This window comes from Notamacropus eugenii, chromosome 5 (genome assembly GCF_028372415.1).
Source record: "Notamacropus eugenii isolate mMacEug1 chromosome 5, mMacEug1.pri_v2, whole genome shotgun sequence".
In the NCBI taxonomy this organism is placed as follows: Eukaryota; Metazoa; Chordata; class Mammalia; order Diprotodontia; family Macropodidae; genus Notamacropus; species Notamacropus eugenii.
Window position 1 is genome coordinate 232,527,152 of NC_092876.1, and position 14,469 is coordinate 232,541,620.

The following is a 14,469-nucleotide window of genomic DNA, read 5'->3' on the forward strand; positions in this document are numbered from 1 at the left end:
CTGCAGGCATGGGCCACCACAGCTACTTAGGATAGAAACTCTAAGAAAGGCTTAATGAAACCATTGGCTAAATTCAGGCTTGAAGATAACTAGTGGGCTTCATTTTCATGTGTTCTTCCCTCCTTCTCCACTCTCTACCCCTCTTCTAAAATTGATTGAAGTATAACTTTTTGGCCACTCAGAATTTTACATTTATTTGGCTTTTTTTCCATGTTGACTGATTCTGAAATTTTTCTTTTTGAAAAATTCAATTTAAATTTATTTTCAAGTAGACTTTTTTATTCCTTTTTTTAAATTCAAAATTCTCCACCACCACCCCCAACCACTCCCTCAATGAGAAGGCAAGAAAAGCAAAATCTTTTACAGATATGTATAGTCATATAAATTTCCATGTTAGCCACTGAACATTTTCTAAAGGGTACCAAGATACACTTTAAGTTCAGTTGGTGATTTCATCACCCACTTTGATACAAATGGTGACTGGTAATTTTGCAAAACGGCATAATTTCTATTACTCTTAATTACCTAAATATGATTTTTTACTTGGATAGGCAGAGGATCACCTGATGGGTGGTGATACTTGAGTGAGATTTCTCTGCAATTCATAGGACATTTACCCTAGACAATTTAGAGTTGTCTAAATGAACTTTTAGACTCTGGTCCTGCAGTGACAGCTAGCTTAATTAGATGGATTCCTTTATTAAAATCATTATACATCACATGAATTTCTAGACTTTTCTCCTGGGGACTATTGGGTACAGGAGGTTATGATCTAAGAAATGCTTTCAGGGTGAGCTCAGTTGACTAGGTGTGTGTCTAAATGAGTGAATGAGACATTGAAGGATATGTCTATATTACAGTGGGATCAGTCCAGACATTTAAGTATATCATTTTACATTTATACCATTTTTCATGGCCAAACTAATTTGAATTTTTTCAACCACACCTGTAATTTTGTGAGTATAGGGAGCTACCTGCTAGTGAGAACCTTCTACTACTTGTGCAGAATTATACCTTCTCTGAAGCTTACAGTTACAGGGTTGCCTGAGAAGTGAAGAGACTTTCCTAGGGACACACAATCAAGTATTTGCCAGACAAGGCACCTGAGCCCTGATCTTCCTTCGGAGGTCAGCTGTCTATATACGACCCAAGGGTACCTAGCTGAAATAGTCTTCTTTTTGTCTTTCTTAAAGGAAGTTCTCTATTTCCCTACCAACTAATCAATAAACATCTGCCATATGCCAGGCATTGTGCTAAACACCAAGGATACAAAAAGAACCAAAAGATAATCCCTTCTCTCAAGGAGTTTACAATCTGAAGGGGGGACAACATGTAAACAAAATAAGCTGTATATAGCACAAACAGAAAATAATTAACTTACAGAAGTTTTGGTGATTGAATGAATGACAGGAGAGCGGGTCAATGACTGCTGCTATGGAATTCAGTAAAGCAGATTCTGTAGCGGGAAGCACCCCAACATATACGGGGTGGGGGCCTGCTATCACAGGTTCTTAGATATACATTCATAAAAGGAAAGGCAACTTTTGAGGGGTTAACAATCACTTTAATCAAGCATGTGTATCATTCCTTTAACCAAGCACATATATCATTCACCTAGTTCAGGGGAGTCAGCACCCTGCACTTCAAAGAAAATACAGAGAAATCAAAAAGTCAACAGACATGGCTTCCTCTGACTCGCCATGATCAATACATATATCATAAAATCAGCAAAGTCTAACTGTCTGATCATAGTTACTAGAGAGGGAAGCACCAACATCTGGGTTCTAAAAGCTGAGAGGGTAGGTGAGGGACTCCTTTAGTGGCTTTCCAGAGTCTTCATCTAGCCAAACACTCCCAGTCAGTAAGCCCCAAAATAAAACCTGCACCTCAGAGTCTTTACATACTTTTTCCCAACCACAAAAGGCATGGACTTTCCTACAAATCTTCCCAGGTCTGACGATGGGTGGAAAAGATCCTCCTTAATCACATTCAAATAGAGGCATTATACTTCTTGATTATACTAAAATCAAAACAGCAAACCATCCTATTTGCTTGCCATTACAGATTCTCAGGGACTGATTACATCCGTTTCATAATTTCATCAGCTTTCAATATCTTTGCCACCACTCTTCTCATCCTCTTCATGAATGCCCAGTTGACCTAGGTGATGGCTGTACTGAAGGGCATTAGTGTCAGACATATTAATCAAGCTATTGTGAGAACAAAGGACTTTAGAATATTTTACGAACAGTAATTATTCACAATATTTACGTCATTGAAATGACTTACTTGTCCCCATTATTATGTCCCTGTTTCCCAGATGAAGGATACTGAGATTCTGTCTACACATGATCTGAACATAGGCCAACTTGAGTGAAAAGTTGAGTAAAATCTGTTATTTGGCATCTTGATTTAGTTTTTGACAGAAATGACTGGTTTAATTGGATGACTTAGCTTCATAAAACGCAGAGAGCCTGATTAACTAGTCCAAAGTCATGTAACCTGATGGAGCAGCAAAGCCAAGACTTTCCCCCAGATCACAGTACCGTTCTCCCTCTTCAAAGGGTTCACCTTCTGGATCAGTCACAGGAGGAACTAGACTAGTCCAAAGCTGACTCTCTGAATCTCCTCTTGATCCAAAGGGCTTTGAAAGAGGTCATACTCTGTTGAAATTGAAGGATTAGTTAAAGTTCTCAAGGGTATTTTATCTTGATTCGCACTGGGAAATTAAATGTGATCAAGATTTGCAAACCAAAATCACCAGTTACAAGAAACAGAGTGATTGCCTTTATGATGCAGCAGTTTCTGTTTTATTTTAAAACCGCTCCAGTTTTCAAGTTGTTTTGTAGGATATTGCTAAGCTTGGAGCTTGATTTCAAAGGGGACAACTATGGCCTTCCATTGTATGTTTTTTGGTGCTCCTGTTCATGATGGAGTACAGGGGATGATAGATCATTGGTCTGACCTCATTTGACAATCTTTGTGTTCTTTTTTAAAAATTATTTTTCAATTGTATTTTCAGTTCCAAATTTCCTCCCTCCCTTCTTTCTCCTCCTCCTCCACCTGGCCAGAAAGCAAGAAAAAAAGTCCATTACTAACGTGTATAGTCATGCAAAACAAATTCCCACATTAGCTGTGTCTGACAAAAGAAAAACAAAGGAAGAAAAGAAAACATGCTTCCATCTGTCCTCTGAGTCCATCGCCTTCTAACCAAATATGGAAATCCCCACGTTCCTGTGACTGTGTGAGCATCCAGGCCCACAGTGATACATATCTGTTATTCTTGTCTCACTAGGTCATCCTCGATTTTTCAACCAGCTCTCTACTGGACTGGATATTATTGGCTTAGCTGGTGAGTGGCTGACATCAACCGCTAACACCAATATGTAAGTCCTATATCTTTCTCTTCTCTCCTAATAAGCAATATTGATACATTAATTTGTGTTTTTAGAGAGCAATCCCTATTCAGTTATTATACATTTGCAAAGATTGCCAGGGGAATTTTCTGCTGTAAAATCCCTTAGGCATATGATTAGAGACACAGATATAATAATAATAAATAACAATAGCTAGCATTTATATAGCCTTTTAAGGTTTGCGCAACCCCTCACATATGTTTAGATCCAGAGCTGGGATCTCAAAAAGTCATTTAGGTCAACCCTCTCATTACATAGATAAAGAAGCTGAGACCTAGAGATTAAGTTATTCATCCAAGGTCACATAACTAATAAATAGTAGAAATGGAACTTGACCCCAGATCCTCTAAAGATCCTCTAAATTGACCAGCAGGTCAATATCCTTTCAGTGCTGGCTACATAGTAGGCCCTCCTTGGCTTTGTGACCCTGGGCAAGTCACTTAAACTCTCTCACCCTCATTTTCCTGTAAAATGGGGATAATAATATTTGTAGGTGGTATCTACCTAAAATGGTTGTTATGAGATCCAAATGTGATAATAGTTATAAAGAAGTTTGCAAGCTTTAATGACTATATAAACGTCCGTTACTGTTAGTATCATTACCACTCAATAAAAACTTTCTGAATTTAATTGAATTGATGTACCTCATTGACAAGATGATTAAAAGAAATGGTGACTCTAGAGCTTATTATTTAAATTTAAACTATAGGAAAGTGCCCATATCCTAGGAGAGGGTAATTAAGCAAACATTCTTTTTCTCTGGAATAATCTTGATTCATTTTCCCAATGATAATCAAAGCCATTGACCATTATCATTAAGGTTGACGATCTCTCTACCTTAGGTTTTTGCTATACATTACAACCATTTTGGAAAAAAAAATCAATCAGTAGTTTGATTGAATTAAACAATTGTGGAATATCTGATTGTTTAATTGAATTTTTGTTTAACTTTTTTGGAATATCCATGGAATATCTGATTGTTTAACTTTTTTCTCCAAAATCTATTCATATTTGTAGACACTGCCTTAAAATTGCTCTCTGTTCTTGCAAATTTGTATAAAGATTTGATTTTAATTTGTCTGATGGGCAATTATTACCTCCATGGCCATCAAGCAATGATACCTATGTTTCTTCTCTATACATTTATCCTCTGTACCAGTTGTACAGTTGATAGAAATGGGTCTATCAACCTGTACATTAAGAATCCCTATATATTCACTTAGAAAGCTACATATTATAACATTATGTATGTTCTGTTTTCTATAACTTAGTCTGTTAAATATTTCTCAGTTATATTTGATCTGGTTTGGGAGTGCTGAAGCCTACATGTTTGACACCTCTGTTCTATCAACCAGAAAAAGTACTAGTTAGCCTTCTTTTCTGCATAAGGCTTGTAGTCAATGGAGCATTTTCCTTTTCTATCAATACCATAATAGTTCTGTGCCTCCAGAATGTTGTTCTTTTTTAAAAATTATTTTTCACTTTTTTGATGGTTACAACGTTCACTAACGTATATTGGAAACAGTAATGAATAGTCAAGTGAGAATCATTTGGGTCATCTTATGGACTTAACTCTCCTTGAAATTCTCAAAGTTTATGTTCATGGTAAAGGAGACTCAGAAAAATGAATTTAGGTGGAAAGGTTATATGCTTTAAAAAAGAAAGTCCTGTTTGACATCAAGATGGAATGCAGGTTACTCAAGCTTAAGATGTTTTCTTGTACTTCAAGACCAAACTACTACCATCCACAACACCCTAAGGCCATTTTGAAATTGTGTATTGATTTGTGTTTCAAAAGTGTAAAATACTGTGAGGCAAAATACCAGTTATAGAAGACAAGTTTCTATTAATTAAACAAGTATTCCTGCACAGTTTGCTGTTTTAAACTGGCATTAGATTCAAAAAAGTATCTAACAACTAAAGTCTTCAGTGGCATATGTCCTAAATGATGATATTGATCTGAAAAATGGAAAATGGAGGAAGCTTTAATTTGCCCCATCTGTGGGTAATGGTTGACATAATGAGGTTTAATCATGTGAGTGATGAGGCATGCTATTCAGACACATGAAACTCAAGTTAAAGGTACATTGTTATTTTAATGTCCATCCCCCAAAAATTCTCTCTTTGTTCACCTTGTCATCTTTGAATCTATTCCTTTATGATTCATCATATAATTATATAAAGGACAAAAATTGTACCATAGTAATTAATAACTTTTAAAAATTGTGGCATATACTGCCTACTTAAAGCATCAATTACTCTTAAAAATAACTAATTATTTCATTAGAAAGCTAAATATGTTTGTTGTTCAGTCATGTCCAAATTTTCATAATCCCATGAACCATCCTGCCCTGGGAAAGATACTGGAGTGGTTTGCCATTTCCTTCTCTAGTGGATTAAGGCAAACAGAGGCTAACTCACTTGCCCAGGGTCACACAGTCAGTAAGTGTCCAAGGCCAAATTTGAACTCAGATCTTTTTGACTCCAAGCCCAGTGCTCTATCCACTGAGCCACCTAGCTTTCTCCAAAAATATGAGTTTACTAAAACTCAACTACTCAAATAAATACTTTGATATCTTCTTGTAGTGTGAAGGTGATCCTAGCTTCTAAAAGTGTATGCCAATGTAGTGTAAGCTCTGACAGGTTCTACTAAGTTGGGAAGTCTGGCACGTACACTGCACCTATCATCTACCCAAAGGCTAGCCAAGCTAAGTTTAGAGGACCACATAAGTGGAAGGGTGGCCACTTGGCAAGGATTTTTTTAGGGGACCACGGCAACTATACTGAGCTAAGGTATGGAGGGATTATTATCTATATTGGTGGAAGGAGTACCCATGTCCTTACTAATCTCGGATCTTTTGAAATATGCAAAGACAGGCTCAGGAACTACAGAAATCAATGAGCAGTTGTCCATATGGCACAAGTGCCTGTTTTAATGCCTTTGATGAATTTACCTAACTGTCCTTAAAGGGCTAGTGCCAATTTTGTCAACCTTTTGACGGTTTTTTTTCCCTAACACATCAGGCTAAAATGTCTAAGTGGTTAGCATTAGCTTACCTCTTTGAAATTTATGACCCAAATACCTTCTTCAAATGCTTTTCCTTTAGCAGGAAAATCACACATATTTTCTTTTTTTGTGCCTGCTCATATAATCAAAGTCCTTTTCTCCTCTTTCCTAATCTAAGTTGAACCATGAAATGCTAAAATGTGTTTCAGTCACTGAAGGTCAAAGCAAACCCCTTTAATGACACATTGAAATTGCAGCTGTACTGCAGAGTAGATATTTTTAAAATATGATACAATTCCAACAGATCAATAGAGAAGGTATTTAAAATAGTGAAATAGTTTCTGCCAGTTCTCAAGACAAGGCATTGTCTAGAGAAGAGATAATAACTATTATCTAGAAATTGTTCTAAGCCAGTTCTATGGGAGAATCATGAAATGTGTCAGGAGAGTCAAATTCTTTTGGAAGGAATTACCTCTTTGCTGACAGTTGTCTTCTAGATCTGGATGCAGTGTTCAAAATATTTCTGGGAAAAGATGGGGAAAAGGATCAAGCTTTTCCAGGTAGGGTTTGCATCAGTGATGTACTCATTACCTGAGCTACATTTTTATCTGGTAGGCAATTACTATGAAGAATAATGACCATATTCTATAATCCATGTAGACTTGTAAAGTGTACTCTCTTATGACATCATTAAAATGGCCACCCATGACATTTCTGCATTGTTAGTACAGATAGGATATCTATTTATTTCACTTTGTTTTCATCTCATCCATGTACACCTTCTATTTCAGGATACAGGCTCCCAAGCCAAAAGTCCAGGGCAAATCCATGAGGGATTTCAGACTAACAGGGTAGGATCCCTCCCCAACAAGGGCCTTTGGCTTTCCAGGGCTGGTTTGTACCTTTATTGTTATTGTTTAGTCATTTTTCCATCATGCTCCACTATGACCCCATTTGGGATTTTCTTGCAAAGATACTGGAATATCTTGTCATTTTTCTTCTACCACTCATTTCACAAATGAGGAAACTGAGGCAAACAGGGTTAAAGTGACTTGCCCAGGGTTACAGAGCTGGTAAATATCTGAGGCTGGATTTGAACTCAGGTCTTCCTAACTCCAGGTCTTGCAACCTATCTATCCACTTTGCCACCTCACTGCCCCTTGTGCCTTTATATCTGCCTGCAAATACTTTATGACAGTACTCAGGCTTAGTGACAAGATCACTCACAGCTCCTGCACTATTTCATTAGGAATTCAAAGCAGCCAGGCCAATAATTTCATAGAAATTGCACTAAAGAAATTTTCTTTGTGAGTTGCCATGATGTTGTATGCTTAGCTAAGTTTTGTCAGAAAAGCATACATTATCAGCAGTTCTTATTATCTAGGAGAAATTATCCTGCTAGGGAAAATGGAGGAAGGTGGTCAACTCTGGTTTGGCCAAGACAGTAGAATAACAGGAGCCTCTTGTATGCTGTTCCTTCATTCTACTGCCCTGTCGTTCCTACTCCTAGTACTCTCTGACCTCTTCATCAATTTCCCCAAAGATAATGTTAAAATCTCAAAGTGTGAAGAGATTTCAGAAGTCATCTAGTCCTCCTATGCAGTGATCCCTTCTATGACACCCCAACAGATAGACCAAGCCTCAGCATCTGCATTCCCAATGACACTAGTTCACAGTCCATTCTATGTTAGAATCTCTAATTGTTTGGAGGGTCTTCCTTAAACTCAGCCAAAATACGTCCTTTTGATTCTTGCATAACACGGTTCTAGTTCTTCTATCCAGAACCGTACAGAAGAAGACTGCTGGCTCTCCGACACAACACCTTTTCAAATATTTGAAGGCAATATTTTGCCTTCTTTTAACTTTCTCTTCTCTGGGTTTAACAACCTCAGAACCTTCTAATGACATGGTTTGGAATCCTCGCACTACTCTGTTCACCTTATTTGGGAAATGCTCCAGAGTGTTATTTTTGTTCTTAAACTGCGGTAGCCAGAAGTGGACACCATAATACAGGTGTTCTCTGACCAACCCTATTACCTTCCCCAATATCTGGACACTATATTCTAAATTTTATGAAAGTTTAAAACTAGTGAGGAAGAAATTCCCTTAAGGCCCATTACTCCTTGAGTGAAATACAGTAGATGACACCTTCCACCTTCCACCTTCCACCTTGGTCCTAAGATGGGAAGGTCAGAGAAAGGACTATATATAATCTTTTGGTAGGGAAGCCACCCCAGATGTTTGGCTTAATACAGTAGAATTTACTTACCTTCATTGACAAGCATATAGAGAAACACAGGCTATCCTTAGCATCGCACTTATGTGAATTACAATCAGATCAGTGAACTCATTTCTTGCTTCTAGGATCTAGTTCCAGTATTTCCACCTGGATTCTTTGTCTCAGGTCCTGATTTCTTATTCTCTGCTTCTCCCACTTTGTTCTCTTACAATATAATTTGCTGCTGGATCCTGACTTGAATTCTGATTACTTGATATCTGTACTGGTGCCCATCTGTCCCTCAGTGGACCTCCTCTATCAGGGTGAGGTCCTTCTGACTATATATGGTACACTCTTATGGGGATATCAGAACTGGCATCAGGGGCCAGGAGGTGCAACATCATCATAGAGGAGAACTGGACTTGCCTGCCAGATACTAGGTAAGGACAGGGTTGTGATCAAGAAGGAAGGACAGAGAGCTAAACTGAAGGGGAAGAGTCCTACCAGGACCACATAAGAGTTTTCAAGCAGGTTGTAGCTAAAATCAAGAATTAGGAGGCATGGAACTAGACAGACCATATCATCAGTAAGATAGATAGACAGACAGACAGACGGACAGACAGATAGATAGAAAATAAAAATTTATTAAGTGCCTACTATATGTGGTATATAGTGCTAAGTACTTTACAATTTTCTCATTTTATTCTCACAACAACTGTGGGGATTATCTTTATCCCATTTTACAGGTGAAGAAACTGAGGCAGAAAGAAGTTAAGTGACTTGTCTATGGTCACACAGCTAGTAAATCAGATTTGTTCTGAGGTCTTCCTGACTCAAAGCCTTACACCACTTAGCTGGCTGTAAGACCTGGGTATTGGGATTTTTGAAGTTGTGGAGTACGAAGCGGGATTGGTTGGTACCAGACTCTCTTGTTAAGCTTTCAGGTTTTTTTAAATTAAATTTCTTTTTTCTTTTGAAATGTCAAGCATTTTTTTCTCCCTCCCATTTCCCCATTGCAAAAAACAAAAAAGAAAATCCTTCTAACAAATAAGCACAGTCAAGTAGGACAAATTCCCATATTAGTCATTCCAAAAACCAAATGCCTCGTTCTGCATATCCATCACCTTTCTCTCTAGAAGTGGGTAGCCTTATTCATCATTGGTCTTCTGGACCCATGGTTGATCGCTCACTGATCAGAGCTGTTAAGTGTTTCAGAATTGTTCATTTTTGCAATGTTGATATTATAGTATAAATTGGTCTTCTGCTTCCAAATTCTGTTTCCAAATCCCGAGAGTGCTGGCTAGCCACCACGGTCCAAGGGCAGGTCAGAAGTCAACATGAGCAAATTTGCACCTGATCCACCTGATTAAGCAACTAGGATAGGAAAATCATCTGCTCAGGCAAAGCAGGGGCTAATTGGACCTGGTTTAAAGCCAGGAAAAAGGCAAAGGTCAAAAAGTTGGACGGATCATGACATCCCATTCCTGGTCTTTTTTCCTTTGTCCATCTCATTCCTAACTGACCATCTGATTTTGGTTTGGCTATCTAAAGCAATCTGTGGTCAAGGTTGACTAATCCTTGATAAGTTTCTGATCTCCTTGGTTTCTGACTCAGTTTGTTCCTGGCCTTACCAAAGGTCAGTTCTAACAAGCCTTCTTAAGAAGTTTCATGAGTATCTAATGTACCCACTGTGACCAGCTCAAGCACTCATGCCAGTGTCTCTACAGTGTTAAAGCAGTTCATCCTCCCAATGGGTTTTTGGAAGCTCAGATACATCTTGTGCCAGCTCACTTTTTCGGTGATGTCACACATCATGAGTTTGCAACTTGGTACTTTAAATAGCACAGGCTAAACCAGGAACCCTTCTCTCTTCTTCTTCCTTTATGACAGCCAGTCTCCAGCATGCCATCAGACATAAGGGATTGTTGGTTGCCATGATGATGGGGCTCAGAGCAGGACCAAAGCATGATTGTGGCCCTCCAGAGGTGATGGTAATTAAAAAATGACAACCAAGTATTCTTCCTCTTAATAGTTCAGTGTCATCCTAAAAGCAGTGAACAGATTCTTTTTGGTTAAAAAATTCTGCCACCAGCAGAAATGTCATGAGAGCTCTCTGGGATAATTTTCCCACTACTTCTATAACTGTCATTAAATTGATTGTTGTTTTTTCCCCCTACTCTTAGAAATAAGAATTGTTGCTTGCATCTTGTGTCTAAAAATGGCCTTTCAGACATTCAAAAAAATTGTTGAAGCCAACAAAAATTCCACTTGGCCCACATTCTCATTGGCCCCACCCCTCACTGACTGATGTTGCAGCTTCCCTTTCCTAGGCAGATTCACCTTCCCTTGCTCTCCACATCACAAGGTTAAGAGAACTCAGGCATCAACCTTCAGCTAATAATCAGAGCCTACTGCAAAGACGCAGATGCTCAGAGACTAACCAAAATGAATAGCAAAGAGCAGCAGAGCATTTTAAACATCTTTTAGGCCTGCTACTTAATTTTCATTAGACTTACCTTGAATTTTTTAGGCCCTGGACTCAGGGACTTACACTTATTTTCATAACTTGATCAAAGGGAGCCTTTGCCTCCCTTCAGGGATCACTTTGTAGTTCATAGCCTACTGCTTGAGATTCAGTTTGGCATAAGACACACACCACATGCCAGGCCATCTGATGCCCTCTGCTTAGAGTAGATAGAAATACCAGTTGACTGCCTTCTTGTTATTTGTAATTGGTAATTAGAAAATCATCCTTTATAATTACTCTTGACAGATATTGACTACATAGTACTATCGAAATAAAATTGTCCTTGGGGATTATCAGTAAAAAACAATCCACATAGATAATTGCACTTAGATTTTTAAAACCCAAGCCAATATTTCTAATTATTTTCATAGTTAGCTTTCTGATGTTCATGATTTTTTAAAACACCCTAGGATTTTTGGCATCAAAAATTTAGATTATATAAGTATGAAATTGGCAGTGATTGAAATTTTTCTTTCCAATCTAATTTTATATAGAACTATCAACATATTTATAATGAAGATGTGCATTGTCATATAATCCTAGGCCTAGTCTATCCCTGCGCCTGCAGGTAGGACCATATTCAACTATTCCAAAAGAATCTCTCTTATTCTCTTAGCAATCATTTAAAAACAGATTATAAGAGAATATTGTCAGCTGGCAGGTTTATCTAATTTATTTCTCATAAAATTGTCCCTCCTTAGATTCAATGGGAACACAAAAAATTTTCACAAAATTATTTGTGAATAAATTTGCCTAAAGCTAATTTATTCTCTATTCTTTCTGATTATATATGCATATATATGTGTGTATGTAAACATATATACATATATAATGATGAATTTTTTCTTAAAAAAGCAGAAAACTATTATATTTGCTGCATTCCTACGGAGACTTTGTCTCTACAATTTCTGGACCACTGTTCAGTTCAGTTAAACTTCTGGTAAATTTCGGTAGGGGAAAAAAATCAAGAAAGCAAATTTATTGGTTAAATTGACTAGTCAATAAAATGGTAGCTCCAGTAGTTTCTAGTAGTTCTCTGTAGGTTCAGACAGAGTCTTTAAAACAAGTACCAGTGTATTGGAAAAGGTATGAATGTGAGTGCTTAGTGTTTTCAGGTACTGCCTACACTGGCAGATTGAAGTGAAGACTTTTAATTATCTGGGAAATTCATCCTGATCATTAATTTAATGGTGTCTGACAGCTTATGACTGGTGACTCTCTCTATCTTTAATAAAGATATTTTATTAGAGATTTGGAAGACCTTTCTGAAGAAATACAGCTTCCTCTAAGTGAGTTCCTGAAATTAGCCATTTGTCCTTGTTTTTCATCTTATTTTTTCCCCCATCATCTTTTAAGGTTTACATATGAAATTGCCCCAGTGTTTGTCCTCATGGAGCAAATAACACTTAAGAAGATGCGAGAAATTATTGGATGGTCAAGTAAAGATGGTGATGGCATATTTTCACCTGGTAGGTTTATTTTTCTTTGTCTCATCTCATTAAAACCACAAACTTTAGAGCTCTCTTCCTTAGAATGATTGAGAACATTTAACAAAATACATCCATGGGGTTTGTGGAAGAATATTGAAAGTTTCCTCAAGTTTTTCAGTTCTCCAGATTTGGTTCTTTGAGAGACGCCCATCTATATAATGCCTAAGTAACTGATCAGTTAAGTCAAACTACTGGTCAATTCAGAGAAAAATAATCAAGACAGTTTAATGAAGACTGGACTTTTGGCCAAAATGGTAGATCTGATAGTCTTATGTAAACACAAAATGACTTTTTAAAACAAGTACTCTTAGGGAATAAGTTATGAGTGTACTGTACTGGGTAGGGTTTATATACGGTGTCCCAAAAAAATCTTAGTACAATTGTCAATTTATACATATAAATTGCAGTTATAGATGGTAAATTTTAAAAGTTGTGTTTACAAAGTAAAATATGCACTTTAAAAAGCACCAGCTATTCTGTTGCAATGATCTGGTTAATTTAGACAGATAATTAATGAACCCATAATATCCATACAATTGAAATATGAAAAAAAGAGGTGGGTTTTTATCTAAATTATCTAAATGATCGCTTCAGTTTCTGGTTTCATCTTTTATGTAGATTCAGATTCTGTTTTCATCTAAGTTTTCTAAAATCACTTAGTTTCATGTGAAAATATAAATGATTCAGTCATTTTAGTCCTCTTTGAGGAGACAAGGCATTCAATCACCCCACATGCATTTATTAAGCACCTACTGTGTTCAAAGCATTGTGCCTTACTGGAGATACAATGATACTCCCTCAAGCGGCTTCCATTGTAATGACAAATAGGCAGGGGACTGAAAATTCAGGATGCAAGAACTTTCAGGAAGTTCCTTTACTTGCTTTCCCTCTGCCTTCAAGTGTCTAATCCTGTTTTTCAGTTTCCCCGTCTATAAAATGGTGATGATAATACTTATTATTGCACAGGTGGTTGGAAAGCACAAGTAGTGCGTTGCCATGGAAACAACTTTAACCTATCACAGTGCCTCACATATAATAGGCACTCAATAAATTATTGATTAACTTATTGATTGAGTCATTGATCTATGAATCAACCTCAGATTTAAAACAAGAAAGTTCCATTTCTTGACAACTATTGCCATCACTCCCTCCTCCACTTCTGCTCAACTTGAGAAAGGTAGACCATTGTGGAAGAACCAAAAGTCAATTTATAAGGATGAATCTAATAGTTCTATGATGAAGACTTCTACCCCCAATACAGATGGGAGGGTAGAAGTTGGCACCATAGTAGCCACAGTAAAGGAGCTAAAGTAACTAGGGAATAGCCCAGAGTATCCCAATTCATCAAGATGTCATTCCTTCCCACTCTTACCTCCTTTTATCTTAAAACTCAAGCACCGACTTTGTTGTTATGGGAAATGACAAGCACAATGACAAATTCCCCTCAATATATGTCTTGTTTGGTTACAGGGGGTGCCATATCCAATATGTATAGCATCATGGCTGCTCGATATAAGTACTTCCCAGAAGTCAAAACCAAAGGCATGGCAGCTGTTCCCAAACTGGTCCTCTTTACCTCAGAACATGTGAGTTGTAGCTCTTGCTCATGTGCTATGAGTCTATCCTAAAAGAATGCCTCCCTTGTCAATACATGACTTTTTTCCTTGCAGAGTCACTATTCAATAAAGAAGGCCGGGGCCGCACTTGGCTTTGGAACAGATAATGTGATTCTGATACAATGCAATGAAAGGTAGGGGGGAGTGACTGCTAAATTTTTTGATGTGTTAAATGTGTTCATCTGTTAAATCTGT

The 14,469-nt window shown here is 37.5% G+C and overlaps 1 protein-coding gene across 1 annotated transcript in view; it reads left to right on the plus strand.

Moving 5' to 3' along the window:
• GAD1 (glutamate decarboxylase 1) overlaps positions 1-14,469 on the plus strand; it is a 55,992-nt gene that overhangs the window by 17,163 nt on the left and 24,360 nt on the right. The window contains exons 5-8 of the mRNA XM_072612293.1: positions 3,296-3,386; positions 12,525-12,637; positions 14,129-14,244; positions 14,329-14,408. Of these exons, the coding sequence (XP_072468394.1) occupies positions 3,296-3,386; positions 12,525-12,637; positions 14,129-14,244; positions 14,329-14,408 (400 nt within the window). The remainder of the gene's footprint in view (positions 1-3,295; positions 3,387-12,524; positions 12,638-14,128; positions 14,245-14,328; positions 14,409-14,469) is intronic.